Source organism: Erithacus rubecula (genome assembly GCF_903797595.1).
Source record: "Erithacus rubecula genome assembly, chromosome: 2".
Classification (NCBI taxonomy): domain Eukaryota; kingdom Metazoa; phylum Chordata; class Aves; order Passeriformes; family Muscicapidae; genus Erithacus; species Erithacus rubecula.
In genome coordinates this window covers 59,938,171-59,963,035 of record NC_136685.1, presented here as the reverse complement: position 1 = coordinate 59,963,035, position 24,865 = coordinate 59,938,171, and the positions used below count along the sequence as shown (strand labels likewise).

The following is a 24,865-nucleotide window of genomic DNA, read 5'->3' as shown; positions in this document are numbered from 1 at the left end:
GGCCAATATGGAGCCAGTCTAAACTGAGCTTAGTAAGTTTTCTCATTTGAATGGTGCACACAACTTTAACTACATTTCATCCTCCTATAGGTCTCACCAGCTGGACCATGCTGGATAACATTATCTCTTACTTTTCCTATTGAGTGATTACAACTGACAATTTTTTCCCAGATAATTAGCTAGAACACTTACAGTTTACATCAATCTAACTTCTCACTGCTTTAAAAATTGGGATGGGAATATAACACTTCTTGAAGAAAACGGAATTGAGGAAGAAATTTTGACATTCAGGTAGTTCACAAACAGAACTAAATAAGTATATTACTATAGACAAATGGAACAATAAACTGATACACTGCATTAGCCTTTCTGGTTTTGAAATTATAAGACTAGCAAGTAATTCCAAAATCCAATCTAAACTTCTAGTGTACTCTCTAGTATTCACCTTGAAGAAGTAACTGCAGAAGTACAGGATACAGTGACAGAGACAGATCTGTGCTGGAGCAGTTCCACCCAATTGTGAAGAAAAACATACTTGAAATTACATTTGGCTCATGAAATGGCCATAAAAAACTACTTCCAAAAGGTGCCTTTGCCTGCTGTTACTGCCCCTTTTAAGAAGGACACTGTGAGCACCTTCTCTGGAGCTCAGTCACAAAAGCTAACCTCTCACCTGGCTTGGGAATGGATTCTGTGCCACTGTATAAGAGGGGATGCAGCTCTGACACCCCCTTCAATATGAACAGCCTTGTGTAAGTAGCAGCAATAGGCTTCAGTCATTGTGTCTATTTGACTAACTGTGCTGGTTAAAGAGAAAATGAATTAAAAATAAAAGTTTAATTGAATCCAAAGCTAGCACACCACAGAGCTAAAATCATGCAAAATCTATTAAAGCAAAGCATAAGCCTGGATCAACATTGTTAAAAGTACATTTTTTCAGATCAGAAAATCTATACTTTTTAAAGCAATGTTATATCAGATACACTGCTTTCCTTTATGTTAAACATACATCAGCATCTCCTTTAAAGTACAATATGATGCCAGTCAGTTTTGTTTTCTCAATAAAACATATTCTTCACTTCTATCTAAGAGTCAGACAGTGTGAAATAACCTCAGATTGGCCAGAATTTAACAAATCCTCTCTTCTGAGGACTAAGAATGAGAGCCAAAAGTGAGTTACAGGCTGCAAAGGAAAAGTTCAGATTTGTTTCACAGTCAAAAATCACACTCATTAGATCATAATGATATTTCTTGTTTCAAGTTGTGCCCATTCAGTTGTGTCATAGTAGTTACTGTGTTCCTGGTATTGCTTTTCAGGGAAGTCATTTGAATGGCAGAAGAGTTGCACAAGTAGCTGGCAGATCTCTCTTTCTGAGCTTTCTTCCTGCAGCGAAGCTGGTTGTTAAAATGTCTTCTAAAACTCTCACTGAGAAAATACAGTGCAAATGGGTTGACACAAGAGTTGCAGAAGCTTAGCACTCGGGCCACTAAGGTAACAATCATATGTCCCATTGATGGATCAATCTTATTGTAATGAAAAGATCTATACATGTATAGCACGTGGTTAGGAAACCAGCAGATAGCAAAGAAGCCAACAAAAACTAAAACAATTTTTGCCAGACGCTTCCGAGTTTCCATCTAAAAAGATGAAGAGAACCCAAATGAACAACAACGAATACAACTATTCCACAAAACAGACTTAGTTAAAATAGGTAGCATTTTGCTCTATATTAGCTTCAACAATTGTCATGAGTAAGGCCAGCAAAATAGTTTCCTTCAGGGCCTGAACTACTTTTGCTATCTCATTTTTCCTTTTCCTCTTTCAGTTTCAGTGAACTTTCTTAGCTGTTTGTAGTTACAGAAGGTCGCTCTTTCTATATGATACACACAGCAAGAGTGATTCATGACCCAAGGAAACGCTGGCTTTTAGCTGTAAGCATGCACCAAAGGATGTGATGAAACGTAGCCTTTTCTGACAAGATCTCAGTGCTTGGCTCGAAACTTAAGTTTTAGTTAGAAAGCTGTTTAGGAACTGTTGGCTTCAAAATCTAGAGACAGAGGTAGATATTACTAGTGGTACTTATATCCCTTTGATTTTCACTGAGGGTCTCAGCCTCCACCTCTCTCACAGGGAAACCAACAAAATTACATTACACCATCTGAAGCATCTTAAATCCAGGGTAAGGTGAAAGGTTCCATTATTTGCAATAACGTCACAAAATGTACTTTTATTGCAGTGCTAAGGCATAACAGATTACATTGTAGATGAGAGTAGCTGAAAAGATGGCAGGATATGGGCCTACACAGTGGTTCCAAACTGAGAGAGGAAGATAACCTGCCCAGGTAGAAGGCACCAATGAGAGGCAGAAAGTTTCCCCATATTCCTCCAAAAAGATTTATTATGTGTATCAGGCATGAAATTTTTGCAGAGGAAGGAAATTTTTCTACTCTGCTCAATTTTCTGGGAATAAAATAAAACAATCAAGTGAATTTATTTTAATACTTTTTCAAAATCTGTTAAATTAATATTTAAATAGCTTTCTTGGGTCTATCTAAACAAAAAACAGTGGGGAAAAAAAAAAAAAAAAAGATGGGAAAACTCTAACATTCAAATTTGGTAGTATTTGCAGTCAGACAGATTCCAAGAGCAGACCAAAAGGTGCAGAAATATAGCATGGATATTACACTTGGCTTAAAGAAACATGAGCTGATAGCAATAGTCTGAATTTATTTCTTCTTGCTGGGACATAAGTACACCGCAATTTTCTATTCTTCTGAGCCTGATAGATTAACAAAGAAAAAAAAAACAACAAAGTAGAATGAAAAAAAAGTGTTCTTACTTTGAAAATACATGTGAATTCAGAAATGAGGTATAAATTAAATATTGTTTCCATCCAGAGGGTTCAGCCAAAAGGCTCTCTATATTTCACAGGAAAATAAAATAAAACATGAAGTGCTAATATGTATGCACTTTTGACAAGAAACAGACTAGAGCAGAAATGAAGTGCTCAAAAAAGATGTAAAAGAATGTAGTCTTTCTAATGGAACGTATACATGTAAAGAGACTTCTTTTAGTATGAAAGCAGTTTTCTAAATTACTGTCAGAGAAAACCATTCAGAATTGTTTAAATGGGCATCAGTATTTTTCTCTAATAGTACTAATGCTTTTGCAAAGTAGTTGAGGCACTTTCACTGCAAAAACTGTTGTTTGTACATATGTGTGTCTCTGGTAATGTTACTATCTTATTGCATCCTGTGCCCTACAGGAAGACTGGCTTTGTCCAGCATTTTCGAATGGTTTGTATCAAAGATATACAGAATCTGTACCAAGTGTTTTATATCATCTCTAACAGAAAGGATATTAAGAAAGTGCAATTTCAGTATTGTATCTGAGAAAGTAAAAAAAAAAAAAAAGAGTTAATGCTTTATATTCACATTTCCAGCACTCCTTCATCTGAGAAGAATCTTAGATCGCCTAAGTTAAGTTTTCATTGCCTATGTCAGTTTTCTCATTTCCAAGAACAAATAAAAAGGGACAATTCTCAAAACATTCATATAATTTCTTTCCTAAAATGACTGCCCACGGAGACAGGTGAAGCCACCATCATTAGCTACAAAAACATTGTTCCTCAGTAAGAATACAAATAATGGTTTCAGTAACAGCATACAAACATATATACCAATCTCATTTGCTGTTAGGAATGTGCATTCTTGGCAGTGAATTTATAATTTTCCTTGTTCATATTCATTTACATACTGGGCTTAATATTGAGTAATTGTGAAAACAAGGAAAATTTTGAGATAATCCTTGGCTTATTTCTTGTGGAAACTGATCTAATCCTCTGCAAAATCCAACAAGTTGGATGATAAAATAACGTGACTTTCTGAGTGTATACAGCACACAACATTTTACCAGGATGTAAAAATCAAATTGCTTACCTGTCTTTTGGAATGCTCACTGTGTTCCCCAGGGATGTTGTGAGCACTTTTTATTAAACTCTTTGCAATATGATAGTAGTAGATACTGATAATTACAAGAGGGATAAGGAAATACACAAGGAAAAGCAGCACAGAATGGATCTTTGGGTGCATGTCATCTGTCATGGGGTATGGTATGCACGCTGTGAAAGTGGCATTATCTGTGTCATTGATGTGAGCCAGTTCAGAGAACACTGCTTCAGGAACTGCTAGGAGCATGGAGATTACCCAGATGGCAGTGGCTTTAAGGCAAGTCCATAGCACTGCACTGGAGGTCTGGATGTCCATGGGATTTACAATTGCTTTGTACCTGAAATTGATCAAAACGCAGATGCAAATTAAAAGGTATTCAAATTTGATACGCAATGCACATACTTATTTAATATCTTTAATTAAAATAATGTCATGTTTTTTTCTTATTTGAAATTTCAAGGAGCTTGTAATCTTTATTTAACTTGCATTCTCTAAATCTCTACCTTTTTTGTATACACATATCAGAGGAGGTGGAAGGAGCCCTGTATACAACCTGTGACTGGAGGTGCCCATTCTGTGCCAGTGTGGTGAATGTGAAGAATCAGCCATGGCTCTGCCCTTTGCTTCTCCAGATATCCCCAGCAAATCTCCAAATGTGCATCCTACCTCCATACTCCATGTGTACCAGCACATGCACACTTAGTGTTTCCTTCCTCCTTTCCTCAGCTCCTGAAGCCCAGGGCTCTCTCTTGCTGCCACCACAACTTTCCCACTCTAGGACACTACCAGCCTCCCTCAGAGGAATATATGCATCTTCATAAAGTCAGGCATATATGATTCCCAATGGCCTGTCCAGCAATTATTAAGCTCTTACATACAGTAAACACTTCCACATCAATAGCTGGAAGCTTCTGCTCTACACTGCATTTTGGAAAACTGTCTCATAATGTACAATTGCATGTAAACCTTTGTGGAACTGATAATTTCATAGCCCCTGCAATGGAAACAGGAAGAATTGCAAAGAATGAAAATATCACTCTAGACAAAGAAGTAGACTTAGGTCAGGAATTCTTTTTTTTAAAAAAATCATTGCAGTAGGTGATACGAACTCAAACCTTCCACAAGAAAACATACACATTGTAAGGATAAATATAATTTGAGAAAAATATTTCAAGGATACCTTATGTTCCACTTAGATTTTTCATTTTTTAAATGGCAGTAAATTATGCTTTAATGTTTTTATTAAAAACTAAACAAAGGTTGAACAAAACATTTCATTTTGTCTAAGCTGTGGCAATATGGAAGGTCACAGGGTTTTTTTTAACTTCATTAATATTTTTGTTTCTATTTTCAATTCAATTTGGGATGGCTGTGACTTTTTCTGAAAGAGCAGAAGTTTGGAGAAATTGAAAAAATAATTCTTCTTTAATATTCAAAGAAAATTTTGACAGAACAAGGGGAGTCAGGAGAGATTCATACTTCAGATACATAACTTTGTTCTTCTTCGTGTGTTTGTATTCAGTGGAGAAGTGCTTTCAAAGAGTGATTCAGATATTAGGTATATTAAATCACCCTCTTAGGGGGCTTGTGTTTCTTCTCTGTTGCTACACAATAAGCTTAGATTAAGGAGAACAGTAAATTAGATGTCTCTGCTTTGTGATAAAATTCCATATGCATGCATGTAGATAGATATACATGTGTAGGTGTATAAATACATATGGGTATGAGCAAGTGTCTAAATACTTACCAAGGATTAGTTTACATTAAAATATAATGTGATTGCTGAAGGGAATGCAGGTAAATGGAGCTGTGATCCCAAATACCCTGTAGGGCTAATTTGCAGGTCCTGACAGGTAGTTCATATCCCCTTAACACCTTAAGCAGACGTTTGCAACTGGCTATGCCATGGAAACATCTGGAGCAGAGCACTGTCATGGTACCCAAGGAAACTTTTCCTTCAGAGAATATGTGAGTCAAAATGTGCCCTGGGGTCCTCTCTTAGGTTGTGATAAATTGTTTGATCATTGAATGATTAAATATAATGGCTATTAATGTTCATATCCTCTCTAAATTCAGGGAGAGGATTTATTGTATTTTCAGCCCTATCATGGCACAGGAAACAAAACTCAGCCCAGTGTCTCTGTTAATTTATATTTACCATTTCTGCTAAAATGCAGTGAGAAACTCCCTGGACACCAAGGTGTAAAGAAAGCCTTTATACTGCCATAGGAAGGACAGAAATTTCTGCACAAAGCATGAATACTCCCCAGCACAAACTGTGGCCTTATTATTCAATAATTGCTTCCTATTGCTGTCTGCCTTTATTTCATTACATAAAGACAGACCCTCTGTTTTTTAGGTGATGTCAAGTCCTTACATCTGCTCATTTTGTAAAACATTTGCATTCTTAGGGAAGAGCAGGTTTGGGGATTTTGGGGTAGGGGGAGGACATTGGATAAAAATAATGTTTCATAGTACAGATTTTTTTGCCTCTCCTTCTCCATTTCATTGCTTCAAAATATTTTGACCACAGTCCTATGATCTAAGTAAATGACCATGTCACAAATAATTGTTTTAGCAGCAAATTGGCCTTGTTAATCTCTAAATGGAAGACTTTTTCAAAAGTTTTTACTTTAGCAGAAGATGCAACATATATTTGTACTTAGGCATATATTGCTGTTTCAGCAGATGGAGTAAGTTATGGCTCAGGGAAAAGTACACTAAGTGGAAAGGCATTGGAGCAGAATGCCCTTTAGCACAAAACAGCAGATTTTAGTGAAAAAAAACCAAAAACCAACACCTTCTTTTATTCTACTTGCTACTTTATTGACTGCAAGGTGGCACTCTTCCTAGGACTCAGCCCTTCACAGTACCCAGTGTCAACGAAAATAAAAATATTCTGTGTTTTACAAAACCTGTCATCTTGTTCAAATCTTTAAAAAGCGATAGAGTGAAAAGAAACAGGTTGCAGATAAAATGAAATGTAAACTGAGTGTAATGAGAAGTGTTCCCAAAGTGAAAACCCAATCTCTTCCTTTGTATAAAATCAGTGTAAGGCTAAAACATACCACCAACCATTTAAAGTACAAAGATCATATTTTCCATCAATAAAAACAATGTCAGTAAATTAGACTACTGGTGCAAATTAGTCAAAATTAGTAAGTAAATTCATCTCTTTTTTTTACTTCACTGATGCAAAACCAGCAAATTATAGGTTGCCATGAAGTTCAGGAAATAATTATAAATATGTATTTTGTTTTAATTAAAAGCCTTAATATAAATTCCATCTTCCTGTATCCTCTATTATTATCACTGCTGACAAAGGAACCCCAGCTTGGGAAACCCTTCTCTTTGAAGCTATGTTTTCTGCCAACAGACACAAGCACAAAGCTCACTCTCCTTCAGCAGATTGGTTTTTCTGTATAGGGTTTTTTTCCCATTTTAAAGCAATTTCCTCCCTTCTACACAATCCCAAAATAAATTAGTGAAAATAATGTCCTCTTTCTCCAGAGGTATAACATTCTGCTACTTTCTAAACTCCAATATACTTTATCTACTTCTCTTGACCCTTGTTTTCAAAGACTTTCTAAAGGTATTTCTCAGCTCCAAATTAGAATGGAAAGCTCTACTCCTTTTTCTGCTGCATCCACAATGCTGTTTCCCTCCCACACACTTGCTTTCAAAAGAAGGTGCTCCTTTACTAGACCTCCACTTCCTTTGCTCCTTCCTTTGCTTTCCTACCTCTTTTTCTAGAGTACTTTGTTATGATGACCTTAAAAAAAAAAAAATACTAAAATGAAAACCCCAAAACAACTAGTCAATACTTAGGCAGCCACTGGAAAATAGTGTTCCGTTCTAACTAGATTAGCCTCAATATCTCCTTGCCCTTTTGATTCTGTGTGGTCTCTTGTCCTTTATTAAAAGCCCTTCAGGTCAAGGACTTTCTTCTTGTTGCTGTTTATATAATACCTACCACAAATAGGAGCCTAATTTATCACCTAATTTCCTACACGACATCACAATGAAAATAAATATAATACTGAAGTGTCAGAAGCCAAGCAAAGACACAATTCAGGCAGGGATGCTTCACATTGCTTTGCTTTAATTTTCATTTTTATTCTGGAGCTAGAGAGGTTGGTATTATTTGCCTCATTATAAATAAGCTTTTTTAAATGATGTTGCTGTGCCATTGTACTGCATTTCCTGCAAACTAGAATAATTTATCAAAACTATTAATATGTTAATCTTTTATTGTGTCCCTGCATGGTGCTTTCAAACACAAAAATTTTAACAGCATAAAAGCTTATAAATATATTCTGAAAAGGAAACCTGGTTGCATAATCAGTATTTGTTACAGTATTCATATCATGTCCAGCTGCAGCCCACTCTATTACAGTAAAATAAATTTTTTGACGGGACCAAAGCCCTTTTCCTTGTATAGGCAGTTCAATTGGCCCAACTCCAGTTGCATCATGAGGAGGAGAACAATTTATATGAAAACATTGTGGGATCATTCTATCATTTGATTTGAGATTTGCATTTTTTAATTTTATTCTTTGAAGTTCCTGCAATGTGAATTTATCTTTCTTTTTTTTTTCAGGTAATATCAATATTTCCTGTTCTTATCTCTTCAGAGCAGAGAATTGCACTCAGGAGTGAGCATCTCTAAAGTCTGATAGTGAATATAATAAAGAACATTTGAAATGCAGACTAAAAGACCATGTGTAAACACACTTAATGTCAATGACATGTGTTCTGTGTTTCTCAGGGGAAAATCTTAAGATTTTCCTAAGTGGAAAAAGTTTTCCACTCTGTAAAAATACACTCTGTTGAGCCAAAAACTATCAACAACTCTTCGACACTTGTTGATGATTTCTCCACCCTGAAAAAAATCAAACCAGAAGTTTCCCAGGATGGTGGAGGTTTTTTTTTTTCTGCAGGAAATGTATTACCTGTCCTTTCCACCCAGTATTTCAGAGGAGAAATTTTCTCTTTCCTTTTCATTTTTTTCCTTCTCTTTCTACTTCTGCTACTAGCTATTCACCTCACATTAGCTAACTATTCTATAGATTAAAGAAGCTATTTAACTACATGCTTCTTACAAGCTCATGCAAATCTTGCAATGCCAGCTCATTGCCTGCAGTCTGGACTTGTAGTTCTACTTATCTAAAGCCATTCATTTATATCTGCAATAGTTAAAAGTACCATAAGTAATTTGTTCAATTCTGCTCCTGAAACCAATGTTGGTAAATTGTTTCACCAGCTGCTATTCAGAAAAGTTCATATATGTCAGTATTTCCAGTAAATTTATATTTAAGTTTGACAATTCAAGTCGGGGAGGGGAGGGGAGGGGAGGGGAGGGGAGGGGAGGGGAGGGGAGGGGAGGGGAGGGGAGGGGAGGGGAGGGAGAGGAGAGAGAGGAGAGGAGGGAGAGGAGAGGAGAGGAGAGGAGAGGAGAGGAGAGGAGAGGAGAGGAGAGGAGAGGAGAGGAGAGGAGAGGAGAGGAGAGGAGAGGAGAGGAGAGGAGAGGAGAGGAGAGGAGAGGGAGGAGAGGAGAGGAGAGGAGAGGAGAGGAGAGGAGAGGAGAGGAGAGGAGAGGAGAGGAGAGGAGAGGAGAGGAGAGGAGATGGAGAGGAGAGGAGAGGAGAGGAGAGGAGAGGAGAGGAGAGGAGAGGAGAGGAGAGGAGAGGAGAGGAGAGGAGAGGAGAGGAGAGGAGAGGAGAGGAGAGGAGAGGAGAGGAGAGGAGAGGAATAAGGAACCAAATCTAATAAAGATGTTTAAGGATGTTTGCTCATCTATATGAGCAAACTAAACAGTGCCATAGTTTATTTTTAGGCCTGGAGATGAAGTGGCATTGGCTGGACATCCATGAATATTTAATCTCTTTAATAGCCCAGTATAAGACCACCACATCCAAATAAATTAGGCAGATTACACTTCTGCTAGTAATGGCCCCTGGACTTGTTTTTAATCCTGAATCATGCCTAAAAATTGTTTAGAGAATACTGATTGACCCAGATCAAAACCACATCATGGACCTCTCTGAAACCAGTCTGACAAGTGTCAGACTGCCAGTCCTCAGTCCCATGCTCTGGTTCTGTTGAATATGGGTTTGTGTGGATAGATAGATAGATAGATAGATAGATAGATAGATAGATAGATAGATAGATAGATAGATAGATAGATATACACAGACATATGTATAGAAAAACCACACTTTTGGGTACCTGGAAGCATCATCCAGAAGCTTCACACAATGGCTGGTCCCTCCCAACCCACTGTGCCCATTCTTTCTTGTCTTTTAAAATAAGCAAGCAGGGTTATTTCCTCTGCTGTGTGTGCCAGGAGCTCCCTGGATTGCACCTAAATTTCAGTTACAATCCTGAAACTAAGCACAGCCAAGTTGAGGAGTCTGATCTCAAAGTTATGTTTAAATAATAGTTGGGGCACACCAAAGTCACCAGCCTACACGAAACTGCCGTGGCAAAGGCAGCTCTGGCATGTGCCTCTCCAGAAACAAAATGGGGCCATTCACGCAGCCGTGGTGTCTAGGAGCCATTGCCCAGGCCTGCTAGACAGTGGCTCAAAATTTAAATTTCACCTATGAGGAGAAAACTTTATTCTTAGCTTGCTGAATCACACAAATAAATGGATATACTATTTAACAGGGGAAATAGAAGGAAGCTTAGCATGTGTATTCTCTTGACTTCTATCACCTTTCTGGACTATTTGTCTCACTCCAAAGTTAATCTGGAATTCTGGTTTTTGGGTTCAGCTCAGGAGGGGTGGAGAGGATGAGGGGAAAGTCAGTACCTAGGCTAGAAATTAGGCCTTACAATGTGCAGCCTGGACAAGCTTAGGTACTGTTCAGCTTTGTCCCCTAGTTCTCTGCTCTCCTTTCAAAAAACTTAGAAAACCACAATTAACCTACTTTCAGGTTTAATTCTTTCAGGGTTTATAGTCTCAATCCTGAAGGGTCAAAGGACTTTGAGAAAAGAGAAATCCATTTGTCCAAATGAATTTGATCCAAATCCCATTGATACCCCAACCTCCAGGTTGATGAGACAGAGTTGCTTGTCTGCATATTTAAGCAAAAATATCTATATATACTTGAATGAAAATGATCTCATAAAATCATCACTGCTGGATCAGGAGGTCAATAAAAAAATCAATTACAGAGACTAAAGTGTCTGAAAGAAGAAAACCCAAGCACAAAATAGGTTTAGTGCCAGTTTACCTTTATAAAATTTTTGCTGTTACAAAACAATTTCTCCCATTTCATTGATGAATTCAGTTACAATCCAGGCCATGGCAGATAACATACTGTTGTGGAGACCATTACATGGTCAGATGATTTTTAGAAATTTTGCAAGCCAGGAAGAATTAAATAACCAAAGCACTACTAATATATCTAGAACAGACTTCGATTTTCCCATTTGAGAATCTAGACTCAACATTTCTGAATCTAAAAATCAGCCAATTCATTTATTTGCTCCAGTATTGTAATCTAAAATCTCTACTCTCTCTCTTTTAAATGCATTTCCAGTTCAATTTTATTTGCAGCTTCTGATTTTGTCTGCCCTGAAATCAGTGTAGATAGAAAAAAGAAAACAAGTACACACTATGGTAAAAAAATTAAAAAAAAAAAAAAAAAAAAAAGAATATAAAGACATTATAGAGGGAAAAGTTAATACAACAATCCTTAAAGTACATTTAATGAAACAAACTTGGAGCCAAAACACAAGCATGAAACTATTTTTTAAAAAATAATATGAAAAGCAGTTGGAAAAAATATGAAACAATATTTGCAGTAATCATGTGAAAAAAGAAAACAAAATTATATGAGATATAATGACAATATATCAGAATAACCCATTTCTCTTATGTTTGTACACATACCACAATTTTATTTGATACATGCTCATACAAAACTGGAAATACACAAATCTACATGCAGCAGATGCAATTATGAAAAGCTTGTGGACTGTTTGTCTCATGGTTATTTTCTCTGATCTGAAAAGTTGTGTGAACTTAATGCCAAAATATGCTTCTCTTCAATGGACACCAAAGTAGGTTTCCTCTTATTTCTACAAAGTTAATGAACTTGTAAGAACTTACTTGCTGTTTGTAATTATACTGTCAAACTACACTGAATCTCAGCATGGATTAAAAGTTGCTAGTGGAACATGGAACCTAGGGATTGTGACTGAATATGCTTTGTTTCATTAATACATATAAAAACCTATAAATTAAGTTAGCACCAGAAATACATATATGTCTGGTTCTTCAGCAGAACTCAAATACACAAACTCTTCTGTAATTAAGCAATTTAAAATGAGGATTCAAGTAAATTATCCCTTTTCAGGAAGACACTGAAGAGTTCAATCACACTGCACACATATACAGAGATGCATTATTTATTCATTAACAAATTTATCATGTGAATTTATCTTTTCCCTACACAAAGCATTGGTAGAGCATACTTGATCTTTGACAGCATTTCTGAGGATCTGCTAAATGTAGACTTGAGAATTTCAATACTCCAATTCATATTAACCCATTTGAGTGTAATAGATAATGGAATCATGGATAACCACATTATGCTGAGGGGCGAACAGATAAAATTATATATAATGATATATAAATGGTGATATGTATGCTTGTTAAGAATTGGGCTGGATCTGCTGTTTAGCAGCTGTTTTGTCTGTCACAGACACAGGCTTTCCCTGAATAGCTCAAAGAGGCAGGGAACAGGAAGGATGCTTTAGAAGCTGCTTCTCCCAGTTTGGGTTGCAGGCTACAAAACGCAATCCGACACCGGCATTTGCAATAGTTAAAATGAAGCGGCTTCTGCCAGCACGACACAGGCACTGCATTGATCACTGCCTGCCAGAAACACCGCAGCCATCGCTCACTTCATCCTCAGTCTCAGCTCTTTCTGTGGGGGCTGCAGAGCACACACACGACACGCACAAAGGCAGGAGTTTAATAGATGCATGTGCCTCTATGAAGTTTGAGAAACAGTTGCCTGACTTGGCAGGAAAATGTTATTTGCTGAGAAATCTTTTTCAGCTGTGCAAAGTCAGTCACAAGAGGAACTTCTCCAACAGCAGATTTTAATTGCCTGTCTTGGACAATATAACTCTAGAATAGTTAATTCCTTAATTTACTCCACATATAAAATTATTTCTGCATTGTTGGGGAGGCGGTCGTTCTGCCATCTCTCTTTTTTTCTGGAATAATTTACATCATATTCCTTTTATCTGCATTAGTTGGAAAATTATTGGGTGGGGACAGGTGAGGACAGGCTTTATTTTTTAATTTGACAAAGATTTTCTGACAAGCTTTATTTTGAGAGTCAAGTTTGCATATATGAACTAAAAAGCAAGTTGAAAAACTGTGACAGACAAAGCTTGCCAAACCTCTCTTACATTTCTTTTGCATTGCCTGTTATCACATAATTATGACCATACTGCTACAGCCTACAGTGAGAGAAACATCTGGACTATCGTTTATTTTAATGTACTTCAGTAATTCATTCACTCAATACATTTACCTCAAGTGTTAGAGTTTCTAAAATATATACTTATAGAATCTCATAGTTCCACTTAGTCCATATATTTTTGTTTTCCCATCTACAGCTAAGGCACTGTTTTTCACTTATACAGATAAGCTTCCATTTTGTCTTTGATTATTTTTATTTATTCTTTGATTATAAGTAATTTTCAAGATGTCATTTAATACTACTTTCCTCATAAGGACTCCTTAGTCTCTGACTATCAGCTATTAGAGCTCAAAAGGAAATCATGTCCACTGTCCTGCTTCACCTGCTCAGCTACATGTAAGAAGAAATGAGGATTTTATATTTTTGCAATCACTGTATGTCAGCCTGAATCAGCATCTGCCATAATAAAAGAAGAAACTAAAAATAAATTCTGAGAAAAGTAGGAAGTTTTCATTAAGGTGATATTACTAATGAAAAACCCAAGTAAGTTACTAGGGCAGCTTTTCACACTTCAGAACATTTCCAAAGTTCCCAAAAAAAAGAAGGTAATAGACCAGCAAATTGAGCCAAAACAGATTTTGCTATCAGATGTCATCAGAAGTCAGCACAAAGTGCAAACTGGCAAAAAAAATTTTGATTTTTTTAATACTGATTGCAGTTTTGCAAATCTAAAAACAATAAATTAAAAAAATAGAAGGAACAAGTAGTTTAGCTAGGAAAATCCACAGAATACATTTTAAGCATCTCAGACACTATATATAGTTATATAAATATGAATTTAGATTTTCAAACTTGTACCTGTTAATCAAGTATTTGTCTCAAAGGTATCTTTATGTCACATTACTAAGGAAGAAAGCAAATACAATGTTATTCCAATTGTAGTAGGGCAAGTTTAGCTTTGCTGTCTCCGTTAGAGTGGAGCAGAACTGCATTAAAGCTAACACATTTAAATCTTTCATTAGAAACAAAATTCAGTGTAGGAAAAGAAACAGAATTAAATTTAATCCTATTTTTACGTATCACTTAAAAAATGAAGCATAAGTGACAGCTAAAGAGAAAAGGAAAAACTCTGTGGGACAAACCTAAAGCTGTGTGAAGGAGCTGCTGTTTATTCCTCCAAAGGCTATTCACTCCAGATGTCTTGGCATTTTGTGGGTATCGCACTACAATGCAGTAATGCCAGAGGTGCACATTGTAGCACTCAGTCTAAATTCACTGCCCCCTGAGCTGTCCACCCTAAGGTTAAAATGCCATCCAGACCTCTAGGTCTGAAAAGCATCCTGGAAACACCTCTCCATACCTCCCCACTTATGTTCTTATGTTCCCCTAGGTTCCTTTGCACAAAACACCAAGATAGATGCCTCACCCTGGGAAAAAGATGAGGGGCCCTATGGGCCCAGTTTGCCTTCTGAGCTAAATGTATGGACATCATGGACATAGACTGGAAAAACACTTTGTGCAGCAGTGAGCAAGATCATTGGATATTTACAGTCAAGTTAATCCCTGGCTTCTGCTCTTTTTGCAGTGAGGAGATGCTGGCACACGTTTTCTTCATGTGTGCCCTGCTGCAGTCCCTCTGGCAAACACTTTTCACTTCTTCATTTTTATCCTCCTTATCAAAGACCACACCAAGTCCTGAGACTCTCATCAACATCCATTAGGCCTTGCCAAAACTACAGTCTGTGGACCCTGGAGAAACAAGCTCAGCAAGCCCCCATTTTTCAATTCTTGTCCCACCACATCTTTAGGAAGTGCATCCCCAGCTCCGGGCACTTTCAGGGTGTGCTGAGTGCTATTGGGAGTGTTCTGTCCTACATTCCCCTTAGTTCCCCCTTTTTATATTTTTTGGTACATTTTTGTCTTTCTGATTTTTCATCCACTCTATTAAGTTCTCTTTCTGTTATCCACCCTCTCTTTTTCCTTTGGTTTTTTAAACAAGAGAAATATTAAAGTTTGTAGAGGTGGTCTGGTTTCTACACAATAAAGCAAACTCATGAGGGGCAGGATTGCTGACCCTACATATCATCTCTGCTGCCACCATCCCCACCTTCACCAGTGACCTCCCACCCCTCTCTGCCCCAACACCTGTGGGGCTGCAGCAGGGCACTGCTCCCCACACCTGGCAGCCAGGAGCTCAGGGTGGGAAGAACCAGCCGCTAGTCCTGTGATGGCAATGGGCAACCTCAGACAGATAGGCTGCTAAATTCCATTTGCATGGAAGGGAAGTCTGGAAAGTATTGTTAAAAATTACATTTGTACACATCCACAAAAATCCCCAAATTAAAACTCAAATAATACCAGATAATGAAGCTTCTGAATAAAAGGTGCATGTTTGTCACTCTGAAGCATTACTGATGCTGAGAAAGACTTCTGTGACAAAAAAAAAACCTGTATGAAATAAAGCAACTTTAGAAAATATATATATATATGCAATTATATATTACTACTTTTACAAAGTAGTATACTCTTGAAGTAGTATACTATTATACTTTTATAAAGTAGCAGCTCTTCTAGTAGTACTAACAGTACTACTTTTTCTTCCTTCAGTTTGTTGACAACAATCATTCAGTTTCTAGCTTCTGTAGCTACTCCTGGTAAATTTATCAGACAAGGAAATTGTCATGCAGAATTTCCACATAAACAATAAGTGTTTTTTAGACTGTGGAGACCAAGACAACCTCTGTTATCCTAATTTACACAGGCATGCTCCAAAGAGTCCTAAATATTCCTAGATCTGTTCTTTAGTGTAATCCATGTCTGGCATTCTGTACAGTCTCGTGGTCATAAGGAGCAAAAAGCAGGAAGGGCTTTAATTATCCTATATTAAAATGTACTTTGAACACTATCTGTGAAAGAAAGGGCCACTTAGAAGACATTGTGTACCAGACCAAATAGGCACTGGATTATAATGGAGACTTTTGGTGACATCACTGCTTACAAGGTGCTAACATCATACCCTAGATTCACTTGTCAGAAGAAAACACTGCCCAGCCAGGTTCAGCCCCTCAGCACCTCTTGGGTGCAGGATGCTGCCAACACTTCTGATGTGCCAGCATAACCACCCACAACTGATCTAGTTTTGGCATTAGAATCTGGCTACAGATTAGTGTCACAGAAACCCCTCCAGACCAGTGCCTCCCCTCCAGTTCAACACTGGAGTTGTACAAAGACCATAGATTTGACTCCAACACAGACACCACTGAAAGTTCAGCCAGCTTCACTCAGCAGTCTCCTGGGCTCTAGGAGACTGGTCTCTGGAGTCAGTGAAAGATCTTCTGACAGGAAAATAAGTAACCTAAAATAAAACTACAAAGGTTAAAGAAACATTGTAAATTCCTAGTATAACCATTTCTGACATTGGCATATACTGTGGAGTTCAAAATGCTGGAGAAATGTATTTATTATGAGTTTATTTGGTCTCAACATACAAATTGTAACTGTTTTTTTAGTATGTGTAATTCTAGATTCATTAAGCATAAACAGACTCAATATTATAAATTCTTGACTCTTTACTGACATAAAAAAGTACATAAAATTATCTAGAAAATCAAACAATGAATGCTCCAAAGCTATATAAAAAGCAAATGAATGAATCCTTAAACATTAGATCATCAGCATTCCCTCACATTACATTTCTCTAGAAATATGATCTTCAATAACTTCTTCCCTTTTCAAATACGATGTACACCACAAGATATTACAGACTGGAAATAGAGGGTTTCCTCGGATCTGTAAGGACAGATTTTGAAATATCATTTAACTGAGGCAATCAGAGAGTTACAGGTGTTCACTTTAAGGTATGTTTTGCAAGCTCTTCTTCAAAACCATAATCCATTTTCACAAGTTGTAGTCTTTATGAACAAATATGTTAGGTCCTGATTCAAATAGAACTGAAATTAATGTTCACTGAATACTACCCTCAAGTGAAAGCAAGCAATTGACTGAATTAGCTAATAAAAAAAAAAAAAATTCAGTTGTAGTCTATTAAAGAAAATAAAGGATTAAAAGTTTTAAAGAAACATTAAGTGTGAAGACATATTTCTAAATCCAACTCTTCACATCATGGACCAATATAATGCAGTAGCTTAGTTCAAAACCCAACAAAAGAAAATGGGAGAATTTCTATGGAGAAGGAATTAAATATTTTCATTTCTGGCCAAAAATTTTTGCTTAGATAAAAATATAAAGGTATTTTCATATAATTTAAGTTTGCAATTACATTGCAAGATTTTGTCTTTCAGAGCCTGAAGCATAGTCCTATAGCCACTCAGTTGCTATAAATTCCTTAAGCACCCATTTACAGTAATTGAGAAGAAACACTGAGGATCCAGCTCTTTGTTTCTTCCTATTTTGAAAGTACTGGAGATAAAAGTGTTACTTTCTACTTTGTTTGGGGGTATTTTCTTTTTTATTTCTTTTCTAAAAGTTCAGAAGTTAAGAACCGTTTGAACAAAAGTTTAAGATTGACAATTAAAACAGCAGTTTGGTATCCCTGAATTCCCAGAAGCTAAACTAGTTCTGGCAGTCACCCCTCTGGTAACCTGCTCTTCTGCTAAGGCACAGGGAAACATACATGCACACATGTGGACACCTCTGAAGAAAAAAATAAATTGTTTAAAAATGCATCTGTCCCTAACTTGTTTTAAGTCACTCACTGCTTGTTGACATAATAGTGTGACTGTGGCAAGGGTCATATCTGTAATCTAAAACCTTAATCTAATGAATAAAATTTCAGTGTTTGGACTGTTACAGAACCATCCCAGAGGTGCAGAAGACAGGGCTAAAGTCACTCCTTGCAGATGACACCCTGGAAGCTGGGGGCCAGGCACAGCCATTTTCAGATACCCTTTAATTTCACTTAATACCACTTGCCGTCAGTCAGTGAGGGAAGAAGCATGGGCACCTCCCAGGTTGGAATGAGAGGATTGCAAACCAGGAATACCTTATCTCGAGAGGTGCTTTACCTTTCATCCAGCCTTAGCCCAAGTTGCAGAGAGCTGGAGTGGCAGCCCAGCTTTCCTACCTGTCAGCACTGAGGGCGGTGAGGGTGAAGACAGAGACACCAACGGAGGTCAGCTGGATGACAGGGATGAGCTTGCAGCCCACTTCCCCGAAGAGCCACTCTTCAGAGAAATACCGGGAGGCGTCCACAGGCACACAGGTCACTAGCAGGAGCAGGTCACCAGCAGCGAGACTGGAGATGAAGATGTTGGGCACACTTCTCATGGCACTGTTGGAAATGAAGATCTTCATGAGGGTGATGTTGCCCAGCAAGCCGACAGTGATGATGAGCAGGTAAAGGGAAGGGATCACGCAGCGGATGATGAAGATGGCCGTGCCTCTCCCCGGGGACAGCAGGGCTGTGTCGGGCACCAGGCGGATGCTCCCATTCTCCCCGAGGGGCACTGCTGGGAGCTCGGGCGGGAGCTCTGGCTCCATCCCCCAGCTCCGCGTGGGCTGGAGGTCTCCAGTGCGAAATGCAGCGGGAGCCACAGAAAAGCTTCACCTCTCTGCAAGTCAATTAACTTTCTCCTCCTTCTCTACCTTTTTTCCTACTCCTTCTTTGCCGAGTTTTCTCCCTTAAGAAATGCAGAGGAATGGCCGCTGGCGCAGTGGCCGAGGAGAGAAACACAAACTCCCGAGGCTCTTCAGACAAGCCTCTCCCGGTGGGCAGGAGATCCTGAGCCTGGGAGCAGAGAGCGCCGTCGGGACAGCCGCCACCTGCCCGCGTCCCCGGGAGCGCCCTCGGCGCGCCGCTGCTGCGGCGGAGGAGGAATAGGAGGAGGAGGAGGCGGCGCGGTCCGGCCGCCCCGCGGAGCCGCCAGCGCTGTCCAGCGGCGCCGGTGCTGTCGGTGATGCGGGTGCTGCCGGTGATGCGGGTGCTGCCGGTGATGCGGGTGCTGCCCGGTCCGTGGCGCCGGGGGCGAGGCGCAGAGCGAGCCCGCTCCTCGCTCGGCAGCTCCGGTTTATACCTGGCAGCGGGAGGGGCCGCCCCGCCCCGCCCTGCTCCTCCCCTGCCGGCGCCCGTGCCCTCGCCCCAGCCCCGCGCCGCCGAGCTGGATCTTGGGCGAAGCGAGAGGCGGATCCCGGAGCCGCCGCTGTCCCGCGGGGTCCCAGCCCCTGAGCGCCGTGGGGACGATGAGGTGAGCGGGACGGGAGGGGAGAGGGAAGCCTGTCTCCGCCGCTGCCCACAGCCCCCGCCAGGCTGTGCCCGGAGAACCGGAGAGCTGTCCCACACGTCGGGCAGAACGCGGCATCGCCTCCGGGAACTCGTCTGTCAGCATCTCACTCAGGTGAAACCGCAGTGCTTTGAAACGCAGAGAGGCGGGAAGCGAGGGGCGTGAGAATGAAGAGATTTTATTCCTGACATCCAGCTGTGGGTTCTGTATAGATCTTACTCAAATATGTCAGCTGTGTTTAAAGTTTTAAGGTTTCATTTGTGAAGCTGCATTTCACAGTGATCTCGATTATGGTAAGGGGGACATGTGATGTGTTTTATCAATGACTTACTCTGCAAATGGTACAACACAGTGGAGAATGAATTTTGTTTGCCTCTTTGAAGAGTAGAATTTGTCCCTGATGTTTCTTGCTTTTCAGTGAGGTAATGTCTTTTACTTCGAGTGTCTGCACATGCATAGACTTTCCAAACAGCTCCATCTATTTCCAGCAGAAGACATTGATGTAGGTAGCTGTGTAAATAGGCTGGAAGACAGGCAGACTGATTGGACTAAAGTTTCCAAGATAACATGTTAAGGTAGAAGAATAACAGCATTTGCCATAACATGCTCTGCAGACTGATTCCTTTATTCTTTTTCTCAAAAGAGAGGATTAATGAGCTTGTAGAGAGCTAGCATGCTCGTATTACTACAGCAGTAGTAATAATGACCACTGAAATATCACAAACAAAGCATGTCATGTGTGCATGGCCTGTCTGGTGTAGAAATCAAATCAGTGATTTCTTCTTAAATAAACTATTACTAAGATTATTTTTAGAAAGAATTAATGTTTATTAAAAGTTAAAACTCTATATCTATTCATTGATTGTTGTGACTCTTCTCACATCCTTGAATATATAAATGTGTTAGAGTTGGGTAAATTACTGATTCATGTAAGGCTGAGTAATTTGTTTGAACCCAACCAGTGCTAGGCTCAGAAAGGATCAGGCTAGAATCAGAATCCTCACAGAGCTCCTCTGGAGGTGATTCTTGTTACTGATCAAGTGTCCTCCACATGGTTTTAGATTCAACAATGCTTCTTCTGAGGCAGCCTTACTAAAGGGTTACGTATTTACATAAATTGTTGTGATCATCTACTTCATTGAGCATACATAGAATTTTCCAAAATCAACACTAGTCATGTTTCTTTTAACACTCCAAAACACTCTTTTTGGTTCCCACTGGCTGGATCCAATGTAAATCTTTCACACTGGGAGTATGGTCCTTTTGGTAATTTCTTTGAAAATGAATTTATATATTAAAGGACAAGATGCTTCCTATTGGGAAAATAATTTAACATGTATTTAATATTGATTTTCTTGGGACAAGAGGAAGTTAAATCTTTATGCATGAATATCAACAAAAGAAAACTTTAAAAATTTATATTGATATAAACTTATTGCATTTTGCATGGAGAGAGGTGAGACTCCTTGCTTTTTGTTGCATAACACCACCACTCCTACTTCTGCCATCCAGAAGAATTTCTTCTATCCCAGTGAATTTTATCTGTCCTTTAGTCCACAGGATGGAACTCCTAAGGTTGAAGAATTAGAAACATTTTCAGTGGAAATTTATATTCCTGATTTCTATCAGTACTTGATTTTATCTAGTCCATATATTTTAGAACTCTAACATCAAGAAAATAAACTTTGAAGAAAGTCAGTGTCTCCAGTCAGGGAAAAAAAAGAAAGTTAGATTGTGCTTCTAATATTGTTCAACAGATTCCTATGTAAAATGAATGGAATACACTCAACCAGTATGGATATAATTTCCTGCAAAGGTAAAAAGGCATGTGTACAGAAGATTCACAGATCCTGACATAAACCAGCTGGAATTCAGATCTCCATATACAAACTGTTCATAATTCTCCTTTCAAACAAGCGTCTACCCATGTCTTAGATGTTATTTCAGATTACAGCCCAAGACAATTTCACTGTGCAGTTCTGATACAGTACTTGGCACAAGAGTAAGGCAGTGACTGTTACAGGTGCATCTTCCCAGTGGGAAAGAAACTGCACAGGCACAATCAGCTACTACAGCTGGAGTGCACCAGGACAGAAACCACAACATGAAACATGAGAGGCAAATCCACTTCATCAGTAATTCCCAAATGTAGGGGTTCAGAACCAGTTCTTGTAGGAATGAGGAACTCCACACATCTCACAAACGCCCTCTACCGAGATGTGGGTCTGACAGGAAAAAACACTCCTCACACGTTTATGCAGCTCAAGACACTTGATAATTCCAGGGGTAATTCCAGATTTGCACATCACAATGTGTAGTCCTATGAGGAGCCAAGCATATCTGCCAGCAAAACTACCTGCAGCAAGTAGCCTTTAATTAACTACATGTACCTGCACATTAAATGAAAAGTGGGTTCCAATGGAGCCCTGGAAGTGATGTTTGAAGGCCTCATCTTCAGTCAAATTTTAAAAATTTAAAAACAAAGCAACAACTAAGGAACAAATATTACCTGATTTTAAACACTGAGCATTAGGAACCAAACCTTCAAAAATTTTTGTTAAACCACACATTAAACCAGTAGATACAGCTGGAAAATGTGGGCATGCATTGTAGCAGACAGTGACTTCTTCCAGGCAGGCAAATGTACAATAACCTAAAGTAACTCATGTTTTTACTTCTTGTTACTTCAGTAGAGGCTTTCTTATTTTGATGGAGGGAACTCTGCAAACCAAAGTGGAAATTCAGTCTAGACTGGAAAGCTGGCAGAAATGGCTTTCTCCAATATTCATGGAAGTTCTCTTTTGGGAAACAAAACTTTATCTTGTTGATACCAATTCAATTTTTTGTATAATTTTTGTGGTGCTGGTTTTATTCATGGTGCGAGAATAACAGGTGCCATTACATTTAACTACATTAATAAAGCAATGAATTGGGTGCTTAATGTGAAAAAAGCAGGTCATCCCTCTAAGCAGAAGGCCATCCCTCTAAGCACAACTGTAGCTTTATGCATGCATTTAGATTCCATTTGTTTTACTGTGTTCATTCAGTAGGACTTCAACTCAATAAAAGGTCAAAGAGCACACTGCTGAGCTGTAAACTGGAGTCAAAATCCAGGCTTCAGACTCACTTAGAAACAAATCAACATCTTCCATCCCATTTGTCCATGATAGACAACTAAGAGACAGCTGCTCTTACAGATTCAAAACAAATAATGATTTTCTGTCAAGGAAGTCCCAAGGAATGACTTGAGTTCCCTACACAGACTACACTCAAAAGGGCTGCACAATGCCAACTTACTCTACTTCCATCTCAAGTTATCCTCCTAATGTGGTGTTACAAAGCACATTATTGGACACACATGACAAAAGAAAAACATTGCTATTAGTTCCTCCTAGTGCGAAGATAATGGGATTCCTGTGCTTGAGCTCACATGACACTGGAACCACTTCAAAGAAAGTGACAATTTTATTGTGGTGCCATTCATCACACTCAGTGGGGTTTTACTGCAGACACCCATGGGGTTTGTATTGGGTTTATCTGACAACCTCTCCAGATCTTTTGTTTTTTTTTTATTTCAATGCAGCTATATTCCTTATGTGTTCCTAGCAAAAATCAGAGCATTGCCAACTAAGTCTTCTTTTAGCACCTTTATCACAGAACAGAGATTCACATTTCCATATTGTTACTGAGGTTGATTGTTAATCAACCTAACAATCCAGTCAGGTAAGGAACCACATGATTCTCACTTAAAAATAAAAAGGCACAAAGTAGCATTTGTATAGTGCAGATTTTTACCTAAAATATGCTCTGAAATTTTGCTTCTCTCTATAGTGGAATCAAATGCTGACCAAACTTCATGGATTCATGTTCATCAGTTAATGTGCAAATAATCACTATTATACCAAGCATAATAAAAAGCTTTAAAAGATCTATCACCACTTAGAAACTAGGAGTTGCTGAGTTTTTCTATTGTGTTTTTAAACATTTCTATTTAAAGAGATCCTAATAAATACAAATACAACTATTTTTGAGATACAATCAACAGCAGATTTTCAAAAGGCAAGTCACATTTTAAAATACTTAAATTATTGAAATATTACTGATATTAAACATGCTGAACTAATTTAGTAATTTTGTAGTATTGTAGGAGCACTAGAATTGCATTTGGATGATAATTAAGCTCCATATGTATTGAAAAATAATTCACTGTTACCAAAATCACTGTGTTTTGGTGAAGGTAAGTCACCACACTGAGATGCACAGTATTTATTGCAGATCATACACCACTGTGAGACATTATTGCTTTTAGTTCATTTGACATACACAAACCTCAGCATTCTCTCTATGCAGCAGAGCAGCAGATTGCATTAAAAACATTTGGAAACCCAGTCTGAGTGCTAGCGATACTGCACCTTTTACAGTACTCCAGGAGACAGACATTCAATTAACTGCCTGAACTAGGAGCTGTAGTAAATAACATGCACTTACTGGAGCACTTTTCACCTTCCTTGTAATTTACCTACTTCAGTAGATGCAGGGCGGGTTCCCTTTACAAAGGGTGTTCTAATGTCTTTCAACCATGTCATATCCATACATAAAATGAACACCAATTCCCATCACTTCCCTTCTTCTGCCTATGTTTCCGTGCCTGTGAGCATACATGATGGAAGCAACAATGCTTTTTGATACATCAGCTTGAAGTTATGCTGCAGCCAGTTATGAGGGAGGCTCTCTTTTGAGTTTAGAGGCACAAGAGTAACTGTCCCTCTCTGGATTTGGTGACCTGATTTAACTTCCCTGTGCATGCCAAACAAACTACTGCATACCAGTGAGCGGATGACAAATTAGCATTTCCCCTTTACTGGCTTCCCATCTCCATCCCTCCACTCCTCATAAAACTGCCACTGGGTTCACACCACTGAGCTGAAGTACTTCCCTGCAGCAGTTTACCAGCAGGAGTGTCTGGCGCATGCACGGACTCACATGCACAGCTCTTCTGGACCAGCTTCAACTCCACACACTGAGTACACTGGCAAATTATTAGTAGCAATTATTGCCATTAAGTTATTTGTAGCATTTTTGAAGTGGGTAATATTATTTATTTCAATTTCTGTTTCTTTGAGTTCAGAATTGTGGATCTTCACCTTCTAAGTCCTGCTGCATCCTTCTTTACTGGACTTAGTTAAAAAGTTGGTAAGCTCTAGGTGCTCCGCTAGCCGGGTCCCGGCT

At 38.8% G+C, this 24,865-nt stretch overlaps 1 protein-coding gene across 1 annotated transcript; it reads right to left on the bottom strand.

Moving 5' to 3' along the window:
- Positions 1 to 818: 818 nt before the first annotated feature.
- Positions 819 to 19,294, bottom strand: NMBR (neuromedin B receptor). Its single transcript, XM_079298673.1, has 3 exons — positions 18,481 to 19,294; positions 3,940 to 4,288; positions 819 to 1,638 (listed from the first exon to the last, which is right to left on the bottom strand). The coding sequence occupies exons 1-3, from the start codon at positions 18,894 to 18,896 to the stop codon at positions 1,237 to 1,239; spliced, it is 1,167 nt and encodes a 388-aa protein (XP_079154799.1). The 5' UTR covers positions 18,897 to 19,294; the 3' UTR covers positions 819 to 1,236.
- Between the last annotated feature and the right edge of the window lie 5,571 nt (positions 19,295 to 24,865).

Coding starts and splice junctions, on each gene's coding strand:
- NMBR (XM_079298673.1), bottom strand. CDS start 18,896: ATGGAGCCAGAGCTCCCGCCCGAGCTCCCAGCAGTGCCCCTCGGGGAG. Junction 4,289..18,480: donor ACCGCCCTCAGTGCTGACAG/GTAGGAAAGCTG, acceptor GATCAATTTCAG/GTACAAAGCAATTGTAAATC. Junction 1,639..3,939: donor GTGAGCATTCCAAAAGACAG/GTAAGCAATTTG, acceptor TCATCTTTTTAG/ATGGAAACTCGGAAGCGTCT.